The 20569-nt window shown below is 45.2% G+C and overlaps 2 protein-coding genes across 6 annotated transcripts in view; one reads left to right on the top strand and one right to left on the bottom strand.

Annotated features, from left to right (window-relative positions):
• The window catches only part of ZFYVE9 (zinc finger FYVE-type containing 9), an 85265-nt gene extending 67927 nt beyond the window's left edge, over positions 1 to 17338 (top strand). For all 3 annotated transcript variants that reach the window (XM_006035178.2, XM_025191339.1, XM_025191338.1), the window contains 9 exons: positions 2605 to 2829; positions 4911 to 4993; positions 5846 to 5950; positions 9742 to 9892; positions 11037 to 11117; positions 12285 to 12447; positions 13903 to 14008; positions 15531 to 15707; positions 16717 to 17338. In XM_006035178.2, the coding sequence (XP_006035240.1) occupies positions 2605 to 2829; positions 4911 to 4993; positions 5846 to 5950; positions 9742 to 9892; positions 11037 to 11117; positions 12285 to 12447; positions 13903 to 14008; positions 15531 to 15707; positions 16717 to 16878 (1253 nt within the window). In that variant the 3' untranslated portion in view covers positions 16879 to 17338. The remainder of the gene's footprint in view (positions 1 to 2604; positions 2830 to 4910; positions 4994 to 5845; positions 5951 to 9741; positions 9893 to 11036; positions 11118 to 12284; positions 12448 to 13902; positions 14009 to 15530; positions 15708 to 16716) is intronic.
• A 1360-nt stretch (positions 17339 to 18698) lies between these two features.
• CC2D1B (coiled-coil and C2 domain containing 1B) overlaps positions 18699 to 20569 on the bottom strand; it is a 50718-nt gene continuing 48847 nt past the window's right edge. For all 3 annotated transcript variants that reach the window (XM_006035177.2, XM_025191341.1, XM_025191342.1), the window contains one exon: positions 18699 to 20438. The gene's annotated coding sequence lies outside the window, so the exon portion shown is untranslated. The remainder of the gene's footprint in view (positions 20439 to 20569) is intronic.

Genomic DNA, 20569 nt, shown 5'->3' with positions numbered 1-20569 from the left:
TACAGGTATGGTGAAAATTAATGTAATGATTTATACCTTGTAAGGCCAGAAGGGACTATTATTGTGATGTAGTTTGACCCAAGGAACTTGACCGGTGATTTTGAATCAGGCTCATGACTTGTATTTGCAGAATAGTAGAGGAAAAGAGATACAGAGGTGAAGAAGATACGTCTCCTGAGATTTGCATAGGGCCAGAGGAGGTCCCACAAGGACCTTCGGACAAAAGCACACAAGATGGGCATTGTGCTTGCCTGGGAGAGGTATGGGGGCAAGACCTGATGGGGGCATGAGCACCTCACATGTCCAGCCTTGGCTGCGAGGGGCTTTCACAGCAGATTTATCCAGAAAACGCACCCTGGAGCAACTGTTCAGGTTGGCTAACCCTTCCCTTGCCAAATGAAATATTTTTCATGTGTTTTTTTTTAAAGTTGTATTTGCTTAAACAATGGCATCAGGCTGATATGTAAAGTAAAAATGAGGGAGCTGTATAATTGTCCAGGCCATGCATTGTTCAGAGTGCTGATATAGTTACCGTGGCTCTGATTTTATAAACTTTCAATCCTGTGCTGGAGCATATGCTGCGGAGAGGAGCAAAACTGCAGCATGTGCCTTGCAGTGGATTTGCAGGGGCTAGAGGACAGGGGAGGGACGTACAAGTCCTGAAGGAGAGTCATGACTAACCCACTGAGGCAACTGTGCTAGTGTGGGAAGAGAAGCCCTGGCACTGCAGAGGAGTTGCCTTGCATGCGCGCAGGCCTCGCGCCCCAGGTGTTCGGGTCCAAGATTCCTCGTGGATCTTATGGCAGCGGTACCAGCTCTCGTGGAAACGACTCTTTCCTAATGGTGTGGCTGTCCCAGACCGTAAAGTTGAGCCAGGCATGGAAGGCATTTCCTTGCTCTGTTACAGTCCTTGCTGTCTTTGTTTTGTGAGGATGATCAGGTTGGCACCTTGCACCACACACCCCTTACTCTATATTCAGAGGGAGGAAATGCAGCAGCCTGTATGGTTAAGTTTAAAGAAGAATTTTGTGTCCAAAATGAATGACCAGGGGGCATCTCTTGTGGGACTGATTTGCTAACTGTGCACATCTATGAGATTGAGACCAGTTCAAGGAATATTTCCAGCAGTAACATTTTTGCTTATTTGGTGAGGAGCAAAAGAATAGAATTTTGTTTAAGAATGAGAAATACTCCTCCCTGTGCCTGAGTCCCAGCTGCGATGTACAAAATAGGCTAATTAAATCACTGCTCCTTTGTGCAGTTGCTTAGCTGACCCAGATCTTCAGCGGATCTGTAAGTGTTTGTGTAAAGGAAATCTAAAGCAGGCATTACCGATTTGGTTATTTGCCCCAATGTTTTGTTCCTATCACTAGTACTAATATCTGAAGGACGTGGTTTCTTAAACAAACCTGTCCAGTTTCTGCATTGGAGATTCCAGGAAAGGTCTTGGAAGTATTACTACACACTATTACATTTTGTGGTAAGCTTCATTGGCATGAGACATTGTGGAAGACAGACTTCCTATGAGTGCATGTCAGGGTCTCACCTAGAAAACTATTTTTTTTCTAGGTGAGACTGGTTAGGCATAGTAAACAGCACATTATTTTATCTCTGGTGCCTTCATTCGGTAGTGTCTCCCAGTTAATGGAATATAAATTAAGACAGTATGAGCCAGAGCTTCAAAAGCAAGTGCACATTTAGCTGCATATAATCTAAGTATGCATATACCCTGACACACGCATACAAATTGAGGGGAAAGGGAAGGCAGATATGTATAAGCCTGTTTCATTTGTGTGCATGCACAGTCTCTGTATCAAGCAAGTGCTGAAACGGGTAAGAGTGTCCTTTTGTGCATGTTTCTCTATAATCTGGCTTGATAAGCATCAAAAGCCCCATGGTACGCATACCCCCAGCACTTGTGTGGTGGAGTAGAATCAATCTTTCTTTTTCTTAGTTTCAAGCTTCAGGATAATTTTTCAAAATGAGGAGCAGCACTGATGTAGCAGCAGCTCATGAAGCTTTCCAATATGGGGGCAATCCGCTCCTGGTCCTGTAAAATGGTTCTAAACTCGGGTTCAAGGAACAAAATAACTTGGAGGGTTTGAATGACCCTTTGTCATGTATAAGGTGCTAATGCCAGCTCAGATAAATAGATATAGATGTAACTATAGCTATCGCTATAGCTATCTATCTGAGCTGGCATTAGCAGCTCAGGTAATAATATATATAAAAACGTTTATATATGTATGTGTATGTATGTGTGTATATATGTTTTATATAAGCGTTTTTATATATATTATTATCTGAGCTGCTAACGTGTGCAGGTATATACGTTTTGCCCTCCAAAAACATTTATTTTTTTATATATATATATATATATATATATATAATTTGTTTATATATATATATAATATATCTATCTATCTGTATACATTTTTGGAGGGCACATATACTCCTCCCATAAAGTGATCAATGGGAACCAGTTAAGGATGTTATTCCAGAAGAAAAAATGTACTTAAATTCATTTTCCTTCTCTAAAAGAAGCTGGTTTAATTTTTGATGCAGGCTTCAATCCAGCAAAATGATGAACTTCTTGGTTCCTAGGTAATGTCGTGGGCAACTTGGGGCACTCCTTTTTCAGCCAGAGTTTCCTTGGCAGTAAAGAACATGGCGGATTCTTATACGTGACAGCTACGTATCAGTCACTGCAGGACCTGGTGCTCCCTACGCCGCCCTACTTGTTTGGGATTCTCATTCAGAAATGGGAGACTCCCTGGGCTAAGGTATTCCCCATCCGACTGATGCTGAGGCTTGGAGCTGAATACAGACGTAAGTAATGTGTTCTCCTGACTGTAGCAGGGTTATTCGTTGACTCTGTTCAGCAACACGTGCATCCTCTGGATGACGGTTTTCATGTGTCGTGGCTGTGTACGTTACATGTGCAGAAGAGTACAGTGGAAGTGCAAACACGTAGAAGATAGTGGGACCAGAACAAAGGCTGGGTTAGTCCTCTTTGCTTGGCCATGTAGCAGGAACAGATGAATAAAAAGCTATGGGGAAACTTGTGCTGCTACTAGAGCCTTGCCCAGTAAGTACAATACAGGAGTCATGTCACCTAGATCCTTTGCCATGTAGTTGTTGTAACTGGTCAGTAACATCTTTCAATTAAAAGCTATTAAACAGGTGATAACTAACATGTTGAAAACACCGCTGGGACCTGAAAGAGAACAACCTTATAGGGCACATCCCCACGAGTGGGAACGTGTTTTTCCCTGGGGCAAGAAGCAGTGGCACACCTTGTGCCGCTGCTGATTATCGCTGGGGAATGCCCACGCCACACACACTCTGGCACACAGGTGGGGTAGAGGAGGCTGGGGCCAGTAGCTGTGCTAGCCCTGGCAGCCTTACTTGGGGTTCTGGGGACTTCTGGGAGCTGCAGCTGCGGCGCTCCTGCAGCTGGAAGCCTGGCCAACAGCTGGAGCGTGGTTCTGGCCAGCCAGGCTCCGGTTTTGGGTGGTGCACCCTGCTGCCATGTGTGCTGCCCTGCTTTTTTTAGGTGTGGATTTTTTTTTTTGACCCCAGGATCTCAGGAGAATGCGTGTGTATGTGGCGTGCGCAGCATGTGTCGCTGCAGACAGGTTTATGGTGCCGCATACTGCACGTCCCTGCTTGTCTGGATGCTTTTATAGAGTCAGTGTGCTGCAGTGTTATAGCCGAGGCAAAAGGGTTATTTTACCTTTAAATTCAGTGTACCATTAGTGAAAGGTGGGGGACACGTCTGGGCTCCTATGTGGGTTTTAGATTCCTTGGCCTAACGCATGAAATGGTGATGTACATGCAGGTGCAGCTACCATGGCAGTGCTTTGTGAAGCAGCAATAGTCGCACATAATAGATAATGGGGCTGGAAAGAGTCCTTAACCTGAAGTGAATCTAGCACTAGTACATACTTTTCCTAAAAGGCACTGACCCTACTGGGATTAAAGAAAGGTTGGGACCCTACTGGGATTAAATCCTGGCTGACTCCAGAAACAGCAGTGTGTTTAGTGTACCATTTGTCTGCTGCCTAATTGGCAGGTTGGTTTAATACTTGAGTTACTGTGAAAACATTGTGCTTTTGATTTTTCTTTATGCTGTTATCATAAATCTGTCCATAGCTTTAATAAAATGTTTTACAGACAGGCCTTAGAGTGATTTCTAAATTTAGATTAGTGATGCAGAGTCAGGTGATACCAATGGGGAGTTTATATATAGGCTTTGTAGATCAAACTTTTTTATTGCCTACAAAATATGTATTATAGAGTTACAGCAGGAAAATACATTACAGAATTTAGTTTAAAACGTTGAAGGCCGTAGGTGACAGTTAAAACCTCAGCATTAACTTGGTCATGGTTTGATCAAGGCGTGTGTGCACGTCTGAGTAGTTAACTTACCTGTCTCTCCATCTCAAGGTCTGTTTTGGGGTGCTCAGGCAGGTGGTCTGATACCAAAGCTGCTGAGCCCCTTGCAGCTCGCACTGATTTCACTGAGAACTGGAGGTGTGGAGCAGATTAGAAAGTCAGGCCTCTTCCATGCCGAAATGCAAATGTAAAAGCTTCCTTCTGGAAACTGTCGGCATATTAGTTTGGTTAATTTTAGTTCATACGATGTTTTATGCCTTGCTTGGGATTCTGTTGCAACGTGACTGAACTTGACCAGAAATATGCCTGCGCTTGCTGAGTTGCAGCAGAGGCCAGGTAGGCCAAGGCATGCAGATGTTTTGCTCTCGGCACAGCGGAGCGTGCTTTTAACCTGTGCTGAAATCCTAGGCACGTTTCTCCATGTTTCTATGAAGGGAGGCTTAGTTTGGGTGGTTTTGCCTCGCTTTGCTGCAAGTGAATTTGAAACTCATTACTCTTTTCCCCCCCCACAGTTTATCCCTGCCCACTTTTCAGCGTGAGATTTCGTAAGCCATTGTTTGGGGAAACTGGACACACCATTATGAATCTTCTGGCGGTAAGTGATGAGCGGGGTCTTTTGCTTTGTGTGTGTGCGCGCGCGCGAAAGGAGAGAATGAACTTTTGAGACAGTTTTGGCCTAACTGCAGTAGGAAGTGAAACCTTTTGGCAGGCATCCCACAAAATAGCCCCGTGCCCTCCTGGGGTGCCACGCTGATGCCCTTTCCCTGCCTGATCTGCTGCTCTGCTTTCTGTTTCCTGACCTGTCTGCTGCTGTGCTGCCTGTCCTCTTCCTGGTCTGCCACGTGTCAACACAGAGGCTGCTTGTGGCATGCAGGTTGGCCACCCCTGCGCTTACTGCATGAATAGTGAGGTTCATAGGGAGGGAGTATTGGTGGATGGTAAGATGGGTACGTGGCTTCCTGACTGACGCTGGCATCGGATAGCAAATTCTGACTGCGGAATAACGATGGACCAAAGTCAGCACTTGGAGTTTGACCACCTGGGAGGTCTTGCATTTGGAATTAAATTTTGGTTCAGACCCCGTCCTCTCAATATCAGATTGTCCTGGAATCCAGTTATAATTCTGTGACTATCCAGAGTTACGGACGAAGCTAACTTTTCAGTTATTTCCACTGAACTGTTATTTTTAAATGTAGAAAACTCTCCCTTTGGTGCATGACTTAATTACAGTGCCCGTGAAAATGAAATCTCTATCCAGTAGTGTAACCGAGTGGGGAGAGAGGTCAGATTTTCCTGTATGGAGCGGTAATGCATGAAGCAGGAGAAGAGTAATGTTTCCGTGTTAGAATTCGTTAAAGTTCCCATATCCTTTAGCATAAGTTTCTCTATAAAAGCAGCCCATGTTTCTAATGGCCATATTGTTTTCCTTTGTTCCTTGAATCACAAGGACTTCAGAAATTACCAGTATACATTGCCGGTGGTCCAAGGCTTAGTGGTTGATATGGAAGTGAGGAAGACCAGCATCAAAATTCCCAGCAACAGATACAACGAGGTAAAAAATATTGTGTAGCTTTAGCGTTTCAGGGGTTGGGTCTAAAGGAACTTACTCTTCCTATAACTGTCCGTGAAAATGTCCTCAAAATCAAACTGTAAAGTAGATTTGATGCACAAATTGCTTATGAGAAATGGGTTATGTATAGCTCAGTTTAATATAGCATGTTAAAAATAATGAATAGTTTCTCTTTCTTCTGGTTTTTACTGCTTATCACTAAATTTAAACGTAATTAATTGAAAAAAGGGAGTGGGAAGTTGCAGATACTGTTCTGATTTCAGTAAATGCATCAATGAAATAGTGGACATTGTAAATTTGTTTAAGCTAGAAAAAAGGCACTTGAACTTTCTCCATGTCCATGTTGTGCTTGTGAAGGGATTTGATGGATTCTTTAATATTTTAATGTTAAATATGCTAGTATATTTTGCATAAGTGTTTGACTTGGCATGAAAAAAGCGTCAGACCTCTCAAGACATAGCTGATGTTGACAGCCAGGTCTCTCGAGTGTCAGTCATTGCTCAGATTGGAGCTATATTGGGAACAAAGCAACAGAGGGCGGAGGTAATTCAGTGGCATGTCTGGAGACCTGCGGACAAAAAGATCCGCTTGATATTTTGAAATAAATCACGGTAGGGACAAGTGTGTCTGCCTTTCCACTGCAGTTGAACACTGGAGCTGTGACATGCACAGAATAGGAGAGCAGATTTTGGGATATGAAATGCATCTTGTTAAAGATTGATGCAGCCTCAACCAGAGATAAGGATTCATTTGTACTAATTACTTCAAGAAAAAATGGTATGTCTAGCTGGAAGCTTGCATGCCCTAAAGGGGTTGATGAACAGAGAATTTCCGATAGGTGCTATACAGGAACCTTGGCATCAGACTAGGGAGCCCCTTAATATCTCGCAGATTAGCTGCTTGAGAAGTGACTGAATAGTCAGTCCATGGGTCATGTGTATGGGGGTTGCCAGACTTTGAACCAAGTTTCTTGAGAGAAAACTAGTTTAAAACGTGAAGGGATTGCACGACTGCAGTAGATCTGCAGTTGGGTTTAAGAGAGTCCCATGAAGGTTCAGGATACACAGTGGGACTGAACTGATCAGGTTCATCGCACTCCATCCTTCACATGAACATGATTTTAGAGGCGAACTAAAGTTCGTCCACTTCTCAGAGGAGGAAGGAACAAAATGAAGGGAAGAGCTTAGTCTAGGTATTAGTCTGAAAGCACCCCTCCTTACTTTGAAAGGACACCCGGCAGTGGATGAAGTATGACTTGGTCTGAAAGGAGAGATCTGCAGTGTTATTAGAACATGGTGGTCCAGTAACACAGGCAAGTCAGCACCAGAAAGGAGAAAAAAACTCTAAAAAGAAGAATAATTTTGAACGTGCAAGCTGAGAACTGTAAGGGATCATGCTTTCAAAAGAGTATTAACTGGCTCAGACATGTTAAATTAGGTCTAATTAGTAATGAAAAGTGCTACTGTTGCTACAAGAATGCTAAGGATTAGTGTTTTCTGTTCTCCTGCGTTTAAATCCACAACGTTGCTGTTGTCAGCTGTGTGTTGGTCATTTTCTCGTTGAGAACCGCGGGTGACGGCCTCCCGAGTTCTTCCAGCTTCTGGAGGAGGAGGACCTCTTAGTTTCTTACCTTGGACATACATTGATGTACCAAGGAAAGCCTCAATGAATGGAGAAGATGTGCTGAATGTAAACTCTTGCCCCTACAGGGTGCTTGGGGGAGAGGAGGGAAAGGGGCACAGGAGCGTGGATTTACGTTATGCCAGCGAGGGGCACACGGTGTTGTTCTTGTTTGACATGTTGGGGGACTGATGTAACGAGGTGACTTGTTGGAGGCCACTTTAAGGTGCCAGCGGTGTAAATCACTTACCGAAATCACGGCGGAAATGCGCTGCACAGCGACTCCTTTAATCTTGCTGTTTCCCCATGCATCCCCCCCGCTATTATTGGTGGATGGGCCGCACTGTTTGCCGCTCGCCCCTTGGGCCTGATCGGCGGGGAGGTGAAAACCTCGGTTTTAAACACGCGGTGGTTTTTGCCTCCCAGCTGGTCAGGAGCGAGCGGTGGAGCTGCTGAGGCCCCTCAGCCCATCTGTGGTGGGAGACAGAAATGGTGCCATATTTGAAATGGCGATTTCTGCCTCCCTGCTGATCAGGAGCGAGTGGCGGGGGACACGTGGGGGAAAACTGCAAGGTTAAAGGAGCCGCTGTGCGGCGCACTTCTGCTGCCATTTCGGTAGGTCCCTGCTAACAAAAGAGATCTGAAGAGATGGAGTTGATGAAGCAGATACAGGAAGGCTAGTAATTGAATTACGACCTGTATTAATTTTTGAATGGCATTGTAGATACAAAAAGCTCATTTCAGCCTGGTCAGAGTTGAAGCTGCTGTACTTGGAGCGTGCACGAATTAAATTCAGTTTGTGCGCGGGATGCAGTCAGTATGTCTCCTCTGTCCCCGCTGTCTACAGATTTGTTTTTCTCGGTTTTGGTGCTGGCGAAGTGCAGACATTGCACTCCGCTGAACCTCGGGGAAGTTTCCGTAATAGTCAGCCATGGCAGCATCTCTCTTAGTTTCCTGCGTGAAGCAAGGATTCAGCTTAAGTGAGGAAAGCACCGGGCTTCGTGTCACCTGGGAGGAAAAAATGGAATCTTCTGGAGATTCTCAGCTATATTTTTTAATTATTTTAAAGTAAGATTAATTGAGCACAAGCCCTCTATGACTATTTTTTCTCATAATCCACATGTAGATGCACAAGTGGATGTACATAAAGTTAACACTCATGGAAATCTCATGCTTGGGTTATATTTGAGGAAATTAAGTGTGTTAGGCAAACCTCTTAATATATAGATAGCCTGCGTTTCTCATCACATGCATGATCCTCCATTGTTCAAAATGATTCTGTTTTCCTATAACTTTATATTTAAGTTACCTCTTTGGATTAAAGCTGGAGAGGCTGTCAGTAAAGGGAGTGCCTTCAATAATGCCTCGTCTCGCCAAAGCATGACTTTTGTGTCCTGTTGTCTTTGGTTCGACTGAGGGCCAGCATTGCCCTCTGCAAAGGTGGCTCTCATTTCACTACCGCCTGGCCTTGGGAGTCTGCGGTGATGGGCCAGGTAGTGAAACACGCTGTAGTGAAATGCAAAAACATACTTAGACCCTTGTTTCCTCCCCACCACCTACCTGCCAAAACACACCACACGTTTCACTTGCATTGCTGATGTCGTTAAAGTTTTGCACAGAGTGGCTAGAAATTTAGCCTTGGTCAAACAACAGAATAATGGCAGGACAGCAGTGGCCCTGCTGGATCCCGACTGAGCTCAGATGCTGCAAACTCTGGATCTCATTTGTACTCGGGTGCAGTAGATTTTGATCGCTCTAGTGATCGCAGCTACAGCTAACACAAGGAAACCTGAGTGTTTTCTTTATATCAGCCAAAGGGAGTAAATGTGTGCTGCATCTGTTTATTCTAATGATGGCAAGGCTAATTTTTTTAAAATACTCTAGGTGATGTAAGAGCCTGGATCCCCTTTTTAAAAGTGATGCAATTTTCCAATTGCTGAAGTAAGGTTTGGACAGGGGATATTGATGCTTGCAAGGACTTGACTCTGGTGGTTGCTGTGAAGTTAGTTTGTGCAAAGGGATTGCAGTCTCATACAATCTAGCAGAAGATTTCTCAGCTTAGTTGCACGGTTCTGGGAAGCTCTGGTTTGTGCTAGTGAACGACGAGCAGGTTTTGAACCTGAAATAAAGCGCTAACCTTCTTGTTCTCGCAGATGATGAAAGCCATGAACAAGTCCAACGAGCACGTTCTAGCCGGGGGAGCTTGCTTCAATGAGAAAGCAGACTCGCACCTCGTGTGTGTCCAGAACGATGACGGGAACTACCAGACGCAGGCCATTAGTATTCACAATCAGCCGAGAAAGGGTGAGCCGGGGGTGGAGGTTTCAGCGCACACGATGATTTGAATGGCTTGTGTTCCTTGTGCTGCCGTAAGGACAGAGTGTGCTGCGAATGTGCTGAAACCAGTTTTGTCTTAACGTCACGCAACCTCTGACACCAGCATTTAACTGCAATGATAGTTAGAGAGCTCCTAGCATGGATGGGACTGGAACTTCCTGACACACAAGCGGGATGGGAATAATAATAAAGTGTCCCATCTGCAATGGCATTCAGCAGTCTTCAGGCTCCCTTCCCTGCCTCTAACTTGTCTGATGTCTGGGGTGCCACATGCTGTTGACATAGGTGCTTCCCTGCAGCTCACCCCACACCTCCCTCAGTTAGTGGTCAGAATCTGGCTACCCAAGAGATGTTTGGCAGCAGCTTGCCAGGAAATCAAGGGCCATGTGCAAGTGGTTAAAATGGAGTTGGCCATATTAAATACCATAGCGGACAAGGTGCAGCCTGCCAAAGCTATGGGTCCAGAGGCACAGTGCTCCAAACACCCGCCTTTAACCTCCATGCTGTTGAGGAGGGCAGCTGCTGGCTGTGTTGTAGACCTGGTCTGATCGTAGGGTTTCTGTGCTCAGCCTGTGTGTTTTAGGGGCAACCAGCAGTCCTCTTTCCCAAGAATCCTCGGAAACTTTCCACACGCGTCTTACATAGACCGTAGAAGAATTTTTCCGACTACTTGAGTTGGTCTAATAAAAGATACCAGATTCACCCAGAGAACCTTGTCTCCCTAGTAGCTGTTGGAAGGTTTCTTATCTCTTAAGCTGCCTCACAGCTAGGTTTAGGAATTTGATCGAGCAGTGGGACCTAATCATCAGCCAACAGCTCGGGTCAAATGGCTCCCAGCCACGAGGGACCTTTTTGAAAGGGAGCGACGCACAGGTTTATTCTGAAATGGAGCCTTTAATATGAGTGAAAAAGCAGCTTTTTTAAAGGTTGGTAATTAGAAAATAAGGTGAGAGCACTTTTTCTGCCCAGGCCTCTGAGACATGCTGGTAACATCATCATAACTGCCTACTTCCTGATTCAAGATTATTTGCCTCTCTGGCAAATACCCAATTCTTGCATTAGGCATTGCTTTGACAAGAGCCTTTCTTAATCATTCCTATTGTTGTTGCAGTGACTGGTGCCAGCTTCTTTGTGTTCAGTGGAGCTTTAAAATCCTCTTCAGGCTACCTTGCCAAGTCCAGTATTGTTGAAGGTAAGAAGCGAGTCGCTTGCCTAAAGTACCGTGCTTCCCTACTGAGAGCTGTGTAGTTGAGCTACGTCTGGGGCTTTACTACTGTGCCTCGGGCACTTGAGAATCACTCTGCTTCCTCAGCATGACCTCACTCTTTAGCTAAACACAAATTTCCATTGTGGCAGAACTGAGAAAATAAGGCCCAGTCTAGATAGCCTGGCACACTACCACAAAAATCAAGGTGAAAAGGAAGTTCTTGGTTCTGTGCTTGGAGTCAGGCACTTGCTGAAGTAAAAAACTGCAAGCATGAATGTTTTACTCTCCGTGCCAAGAGCTGAATCCCCAGCCGTGCTGCATTCCCTTCACTTAATAGCCTTGAAGCGTGTGGGCAGGTGACAATGTAAAAGGCCAAGCTTGTCTAAACTGGGTAATGTTACTCTAGTCAACTCCTCCTTTGGCCTGGACGATCACGTAGTAGAAATGAAGCTCGAGGGAGGGTGGCGATGGCTTATAAAGATGCAACATTAAAACAAAACTGCATAGCCGCTGTAATTTATGGCACGTTCTTTATCTCAGCCACTCTGTGCTGTAGTTCAAGATGCTGAATTGGAAACTGGCTCAGGTGGGGGGAATTAGCAGCACGTGGGACCTTTCCTTACTGCGGCAGCTGTGTAGCCACAATTCATCCAGGCTGGCAGGATCCAAGTCCTGTAGCTTGCTTTTGCCACAGTGACCATTAAAATTCTGTCAAGCAGCCTGTGTAATATGGGTTGGTGGTTTTGATGTAGTTCTCAGAGGACAAGCACCCACTTCGCATAAAACACTGCTGCCAATCTTGGCAGAGTCCAGGTATGTGATCATATACCTTTGTCTCCTGAGCTGGCCTGTCCAAAGCAGGTGTGTAATACAGCAGCAGACTAGCAGTGCCACTGCTATGGTTAAATTTACTTTGTCAACAGACTTCATTGTCCACTGATTTGTTCTCTGGGCAGCTTTCATGAATGCTCTATGGCATAAGCAGTGTGTTGGGGATCGGACAGTTAGCTTTCTGCGGTATTATATACAGCGCTTCAAATATGTATTGAGCTGTTACATCACTCGCAGGAGAACAATGGTTTTACCTCCATTTATGCTTTGCTAAACGAGGCTGTGGTTTATTTTGAGGATAGTAAATTCTTGGTTCCCTAGATGGTGTAATGGTCCAGATAACTGCCGAGAACATGGACTCCCTGAGGCAGGCTCTGAGAGAGATGAAAGACTTCACTATCACTTGTGGCAAAGCAGATGCTGAAGAGCCTCAGGAACATGTTCATATTCAGTGGGTAGAAGATGACAAAAACTTTAACAAGGGGTAAGTCGATGACTAGTTTTCTGATCACTTAGCAGTGTTTAGATGTTTAGTCTGCTGATTTTTGTGTGCATGTATTTTATCAGTAATATCAGTCAAAAGGAGAGTCATTTGGTCTGTCCATATGCTCTCCGATTTTAGATTAGTCCAGGTTTTTTGGTTCATGTTTCTTACCTGATATTAAACAGGCTCTAGGGAGCGCATTCTGAAAGGGGCAGCGTGACCTCGGGTCCCTAGGAATTGAGGGCGCTCAGTTCCTTGAAGTCTGAATGTGGCAGGTACTGACAGTGGGCGAGAGGTGAAAAGCTCCAGTGCCTCAATTTAGAAAACTCTTAGGTCTATGGGCAGATTTCTTTATTTTCAAATATCCAGTTATTTGAAACCATTAAACTCAAGTAATCCATCTAGCTGCTAACATTAGGCTGAATTTTAGCCCTTCCACTTCTCTGCCTTGCAGAGGTCTTGGGAGTCAAGTTATTGCATGTGGAGTGGCAGCATTAAATCCGTAACAAGTAGCAGCAGGTGTCACGATCTGAAACCGTATTGATCAATGTGAGATTGAAAGTGCACAGCATTGTAGGCATCAGTGTGTGTAAAATCGTTTTGATGGGTGCCATCTATACTAAATAAACAGGCAGCAGTAGCAGTCCAGAAAAGACAACCATTATGTAGGTGAGGGTATTTGGGGTTTTTTTTGAAGTTGTACAAAAATGGAAGAAAATGGGCATTACAGGGCACTGGTGGGGTCACTTGATGGGGTGTGTGAAAATCAGTACAAGTAGAACTTTAGGCACGACTGTATTGCCCTGTTTGAGTTAGTAAATTAATACATAGATTGGCATACTATAAATCTATGCATGTCTCTGTAGTTGGCATGCGGAGAGAGATCGTTAACACCCTGTGAGGTCAAAGCTGTGTCGCAACCCAAGGAAAGCTGCCTTCCTAGTCCTCAGCTGCTGCTACTCAAGGAGGACTTCAAGTCTTGGCATTACAGCTGATTGCTTCCCGTGTGGCAAGCACCCAGCCACCATCATAATTAGCGGGGATGTATGAGATTCTTGTGCACGGCACTGAGGGAAGTCTTCCTTGGGTGTGCTCCTTTCTGGGGATTGTTAATGATCCTGCCCCACTTAGCTAATGTTGGCAGGTTGCTGCATGGTAGTTGAAATGGCAGGACACTCACCGATGACGCAACCTGCCATGGGGCCCTTTGAGAGTGCATGCGAGTCAGAGCAGGTGGCCTTCACAGTGACTGCTCTCTTTCCCATGGCATCAGATACCAATGTCCAAATCTATGAACCACTGTCTGGTAGTATCTGCGACTGCTGAAGGTTTTTTCCATTGTAACACGCTGTTCTGCAAATCTGCCCAATGGGCTGAACTTGAAATCAGGTTTGTATGTGATGGTATTTGGAGGCTTTCTGTCAACTTCTTAACCTTTTCCCTTCCCCTTTCTAGTGTTGTAAGCCCCATTGATGGCAAATCCATGGAGTCTATAACAAGTGTGAAGATATTTCATGGCTCAGAGTATAAAGCAAATGGCAAAGTCATCAGGTGGACGGAGGTAAGGAAACCAGCTCCCTTGCATATACGGCAGGGGCATGGGTGCTTTGTGACTGCCTCAGACCAGAAACCAGCAAGATCTTGACGGGCAGTCGGCAGTGACCTGCTCACCTACCTGGAAGGCATTCACTGACTGCAGAACGGCCATGCCCTGCAACGGAAACGTAGGTAGCACAGAGCCTGTGCTGCCACGTCTAGCCGTGTTGCTGTGGAGTCAGGGAGAATCTGCAGTCAAATCTGTGACCAGGGGATACTGCCTGACTGCTTTTACGTGAAGCTGCCTGCAAGGCAGAATCCTTTGTTTCCCCAGTATGTTTGTGTTGAATGGTCTGGGCTCCCTTTGGGTGGTGTGCCTTGTCCTTTAACGAACCGCAGTCCTAGTACCGGTATTAAGTAGCACTTCTTCTGAGCTACGAGTCTTTTCCCAGAATAAATCTGTTCCCTGCAGTAAACTCAAACTGCCAGTGCCAAAGAGCTGAAGTAAATCTGCTTTTATAGGGAATCCTTGCTGAAGTACTCAAGCTTCCTTTTCTTTTTATCAACCTATTAAATACTTCAGCCTGGAAACTGCTGCATCCTCAGAGCGGCAGCAAGAACAGAACAGGAAGAGATTGCTGTTAGTGGGCTTCATTGCAAAGGAAGAGCTAAAAATGAGGTGCCCTGGTGTGGCTGACTTGTGGCGTTTAACGTCAGGGGATTCACGCGAGGGCAGGCAGGTACAAGACTTTCGGGACTGATGCAGACCTAGTGATCTTCCGGCACGGAAGTGTTAACACGAAGGGTTCTTTGCAAAATGTTTCAGTTGGCTTGCGAGCATTAGCCGAAGGGAAGCCGGGCCAGGCTTAGTTCTGCACCTTGTTGCATGTATATTCTCTTCCTTCAAATCCAGGTAATAAGAGTTAATGTTGCCAAGTTCGAACCTGTTCAACAAAATTGTTGGTGCTTTTTCAGGCTGAGACAGGTTCTACTGTAACAGGATTTTAATTCTGTAATCATTTAAACAGGAGCATGCTTAAAAAAATTATACCTTAATTTCCTGAAGTGTTTAACTTCAGAAGTTTTTAAACTCTTTTTATTGAAGAGTGTGGAAATGAATGCAAGATGTGCAGAAGACTTCAAACTGCTGGGGAATAGTGTGACTTTCTGTAATTAGGATTTTATATTCAGCTGGAACAAGCCCTTTTAGATGGGGCTTGCTTGGAATCGTTGCCCTAAGGAGAGAGACTAAAAGATCAGAAAAAACATCACCTTTCAATGGTTACTTTAAGTACTTCTAAGGAATATCTATTTTTCAACTCTTAGATTAACCATATTAGCCTCCCGGCCTACAAAAATCCTCTTCTACAGGATCTGATCAAACGCCACGTGCTTGCGTGGTGTGTTTTTTCCGCTAAGACTGCATGATGCTGATATTTCAGTAATTGTTCTTAGGTTGATTCTTTTGTGCACAGATGGATGCATTTTCGCTTGTATAATCTGATTGGCAGGGCTTGCACGGATCAATCCCCATTTCTTTTGTTCAGGTGTTTTTTCTGGAGAATGATGAACAGCATAATGGTCTAAGTGACCCAGCAGATCACAGCAGACTGACCGAGAACGTAGCCAAGGCTTTCTGCTTAGCACTCTGTCCTCATCTGAAGTTACTGAAGGAGGATGGGATGACTAAGCTCGGTCTGCGTGTCACACTTGACTCGGATCAAGTAAGTTGTAAACCATTTCTGCTAGATTCATTGTTGGCCCTGGCGGTGGTGTGGGCAAAGTGAGTGGAAAAGCACGGGCCATGACTTGGCAACACTTAACACCAAGCTGTCAGTATTTTGTGTCATCAGTTGCTGAGGAGGGGAATTTCCTTTCTTCCCTGTGCTCGCAGAACTGCTCTGCGCAGTTTGGAGACCGTTTTGCTAGTTTATGTGAATTGCAGGCCAGAACACGTGTCACTAGCCCGAGTGGATTCCCAGCCCAGTAGTAACACTCTTCTCATCCCTGCTGACCCGGCATTGTGTAGCTGAGGTCTTCGGCCTCCTCCTGGAGCATTCCCTTCCCAGCCCTGTCAAGAGATGTTTTTTAAACCCACCCTTCTCCACGCCAGGCTCCTGGCAGACTGCACAGAGCTGGACTTGTGCACACATGTAGAAAAGCAAAGGAAATGGTGGTGTAAGTAGTATTAAAGCTGACACTCCAGCGCTCTGCACATCCTGGAAGCAGCACGTGGTATCTTTAAGTATGAGAAGCTTGTACCCTGTCAAGATCTGATCCTGTAGGAGAGCTGTCTGCCTTTACCACAGCAGAGCAAGGTCTGTTGCTTTGCAGTTTCATATTTAGCTGCATTTAAATACCTCCGTTCCTATCTGTCCATGTGGCCCAGGAGCAGAGCAGAGTGCCAGGTAGGTATTGCCAGGGTTCAGACTACAACGCCTTACAAGCAGGGACCCCCTTGTACAGCTTTTAGATGGTGCGAAGGCGTCATCTCCCCTTCACAGAGCAATCCAGCCCATAGGTGACTGACATCCCACAGCTCTTTCTAAATCCTCATAGCTACCCCACGATTAATGTGACCTTTGATCGTACCATCGGCCAGGTGGTTTCCAGACAGCTGCCACCCTGTTTCTAGCCAGCTGAGTGTTAGTTTTGTGTGCAAATCAGGCTTACAGAGCCTGAAGCCTTCCATGCCTTTCTCCATTAAAACCACTTTTACTTTGTATCTTGTAGGTTGGTTATCAAGCTGGGAGTAATGGACAGCCACTGCCCTCTCAATACATGAATGACCTGGACAGTGCCTTAGTGCCAGTGATTCATGGAGGGGCATGTCAGCTGAGTGAGGGGCCAGTCATAATGGAACTCATCTTTTATATTCTGGAAAACATCTCATAAGAGGACTTCATTTTCTGTTCAGACCTGTTCCAGCAGCAGTTGTATCTGAATCATTTGCACTTTAAAACTGGAAGATTAAGCTTTTGTTAACACTATTATTAAGGGGAGGGGGGCGGGAGGCGGGTGGGAGGGGACAGTTGTTCCATACTTCTGAATCTTCTATGCATTGTCAACAAACAGAGGATCAGGGCAGCTTCTATACTACAAAATGGCTATGCTCTCCTTGCAGCTAATATACTTCTGTTACTGTTTAGAAAAATAATGCTCATGTTTAAAGACTTAATGACAGTTATGTACTCCAGATGCTCAGATGGGTGCAGAGATCACTGGGGCAAAAATAAAAGATGAAACCTGTACTGTTTGTAGATGGACATATGAGAAGAAACAATCAAGACCTCCATTCTGACCTCATCACAATGCCGTTTGTGGTTGTTCTGTAGACATTAAAAAGTAACGTTTACATTGTTTTGATCAGATTATTGGTTGAAGTATGTTTGAAATGCTTGAGATATTCCTAAAGAAAGAGATGCCCAAGAAAGTTATCTAGCCATAAAGTACATCTGTATACGAGCAAAAGAAGTGGCGTCTCTCCAAAAGCAGTAAATTGAAGTTGTGTGTGTACAATATGCAACCATACTTATCTGTTCCCCTAGTTCCTATAAGGACTTGTCACCTCAGCAGATTTCTTGAACCTCTAAAAGAATCGTGCATTTTGTTTACAAAGCTGTGCAAACTGCAAAGATCTGCACCCGCCATCGGCCAAAGCCTGCAAGTGCAGGTCTGTAGCATTCCTGTTTCCTAGTAGGTCCTGCTTTTTTTAAAGAAGAGTAATGCCCAGGGCAGCTCTGTCTCCTCCCTGCTCTGATGCTAGTGTTACACTACAGCATATGTAACACAATCCAGCCTGCACTCCATAGTGGTAGTACCATGTAAAGCTAACCCATGACAAAAGCACAGAGTGGCTGTTGCATGTTCTGCTGAAAAAAAGCTTTTGGTTCAAGCTCAGAGGACTTGCACTGGGCCCAGGGCTCTTGGTCTCGCATGTGGGGAGCAGGTGCTCCTCCTGCCTACAGCATCATCAAGCTGGAAGTGAGGGTCACAAAGTATGGAGCCAGATCCTTACCAAATCAAACTTTGCATTCACAGAAAGTGGCCCAGCACCAGGAAGAGCTGAAAGCAGGAGGAAAGGGCTTAGTTTAGCCTCGACCCCCCTCCCCCCCTCAGCAGCTGCTGTCTGCATGCCCCTGGAACAGGGCTGTAACTGAGTCCAAGTCCCAGCAAAGCAGGGGAGGGCTAGACTCTGGTTGGCAGCCGTTGAGGTGGTGACAAAGTCACATCTCAGGCAGCAGGGACAAAGTCAAAGACTGTGCTCCATCACCATTTGGAAGTAGGGTGCAGCAGGGAGCACTCCCCTTCTCCCACTGTGTGTAAACAGGGCAAGAGCTCTCGACACAGGCTGGCATGCAGGGCTAGTGGTGTGCTGATCCTGTGCTGCTTTAAGCAGGCAAATGTGTATAGCAGCAGCTGGGAGAAGGGAATTGTAACCACACAGTAGCAATCTCTCTTACCTAAAGACACCCTGTGCATGTGCCTCGTACAGAGTAAATAGCTATTCCTTTTTTGCAAAATGGCAAACCCAGTATAAGATGTTATCCTGAGCCCTGGTTTCAGGGCAGGGCTGCAGAACTGAAGCCCAAGTGAATTAGTATGGTCGGCAGAAAGGGAGAGCGTTCTGGTCCCTTTTCTTTGAGTTCACAGTAAGATGAGAGCTCACCTTTGTCCCTGGGGAATGGGTGGCAAGATGCTGCTTTCAGGGTTTCAGGCTGCTCAACTGTCAAGCTCCTGCACAACTTCCTTCCCCTTTGTCCGCTACAGAGATGCACGATTATGTTGCTGCTGCTGTCGGTGTCGTTAGCTGGGCTTGAGTTCCCTAAAAATTCCCTTCCTCCATTTGTTTTTTCCACCTTCTGTCATGTGAGCAAGCCGCTGTGGCCAAAAGCTGTTTTAATAAACCACAATAAAACCCTGATCCAGGAGCCAGCGTTCCAGCTTTGCCACAGGACATGCTTTCCAGTTGCATCGAGTTGTGCTTAGTGACACAGAAAGAGAGGCTACAAAAAAAACTTTATCTCTGCTTCCTTATCCCCAAGAAAGTCATTTAGGTTTGGATTATGTTTGTGCAAAACACTATTGACTGGTGACTGATTTGTTTGCTTCAACCATAGCCTTTTAAATGACCTTAATTACCATATTGTTAAGAAAATGAGTAATTGTTTTAGAAAAAAAAAAATGTACTTTTAAAATTCAGTTAGTTAACACTGCAAAAAACTGCATATTATATTTTTATTTTCAACATGTAGTTTTGTATATTAAATTTATTGAAATTAAAAACTAAACACTGTAGTGTCTCCATCCATTCAGGAAGACAGATGCAGAAGTGCTGCCCTGCTCTGGGTGCGTTCCCATTACAACCTTGCTCTCACTCAACAGCGGGGGCAGCAGCATTCTGCGCCGGCTCCCCACGGTAGGGACAGCCTTCCTCTTTACACCAGTGTTTCCACGTTCATTTTAAAAAAAGCACATCAAACAGCTTTGGTACTACCTGGTTTTATGTACATCGTCCATAAAAAAAAAAATGTCTGCAAACAGCCATGGTCCAGTTTTCTATATAAATAAGAGTGGCTATTTTTCCATCAGTTAGTGGGCTTCAGCAGCCCTGTGAAATAAGAGCCATCTAATGTTTCAGAAAACCCTGTGTTCTTTAAACTCTGTGAACTGAAGCAGTAAAGCCTTATGTGGCCTGTTTAAAAGGATGAAGGCACAACATGCAGGCCACGTGGGAATGAGCAGTACAGGGAACATGGCAGACAGCTGGTACCAACTCTAAATGCAAATCTGTGACCCTACTGTTAAAACGGGCGGTAATCCTTTCATTGCTGTAGCTATGTCTTTTAAAGGCAGAGATGGAGGCAGGGCATTCGCTGGGGTTATAGCTCTGCTTAAAGTGAATTTTAAGTTCCCTCCATCCCAGGAGATTAACAAGCAGAACACACTGACCTTCACAAGGGCCTGAGGGTGATGGTCAGAAGCGTCTGAAGGTTGTGTTCACTGCACAGCTTGGGAGCATGAGAGCTCGTCTGCCTAAGAGCATGGAGTCGAGCGCAGGATAAATGGTGGAAGCACAAGGCCTTGCTTGTGCATTAACTGAACTTTTTTTGCATGGCTGCAGTGACTTTGTGAAGAGCAAGCCACCACTATTTCACCCACCGCTGGGAAACAAGACCTGCATAGGAAGGTGTAACGAGTTCATTTAACATTAGTCCTACCTTAAGGCAACTTAGTCTAGTTTGCGTAGATCAGTACCATCTCTCCGCTAGTAGCGAGTTTCCACAGCCTCGCAATGCTTGCCTTATAAAAGCGTTAACCAACACGCACTATAGAAGTTATGAAAATAAAGACTCGTTATGTTCAGTAGTGCATTCATTAACATCTTTGGTGCTTGCAAGTAGCAGCTTCTTCCTACGTACAAACTTGTTCTCCAGTTCTTACCATTCTCGGACCTGAAGGAAAAGAGATGTTGAACTGAGGTGGTGCCAAGCAGGTATTCCACATCTGTACACCAGTACAATACTGCTGCCATCAGCCTAACTAGAGGCTAGACAGCAGCCTTCACAGCAACCCCACACAAAAT

Source organism: Alligator sinensis, unplaced genomic scaffold, assembly GCF_000455745.1.
Source record: "Alligator sinensis unplaced genomic scaffold, ASM45574v1 scaffold63_1, whole genome shotgun sequence".
In the NCBI taxonomy this organism is placed as follows: domain Eukaryota; kingdom Metazoa; phylum Chordata; order Crocodylia; family Alligatoridae; genus Alligator; species Alligator sinensis.
Note: the sequence above shows the minus strand (reverse complement) of the source record. Positions and strands in the feature narration are given on the sequence as shown.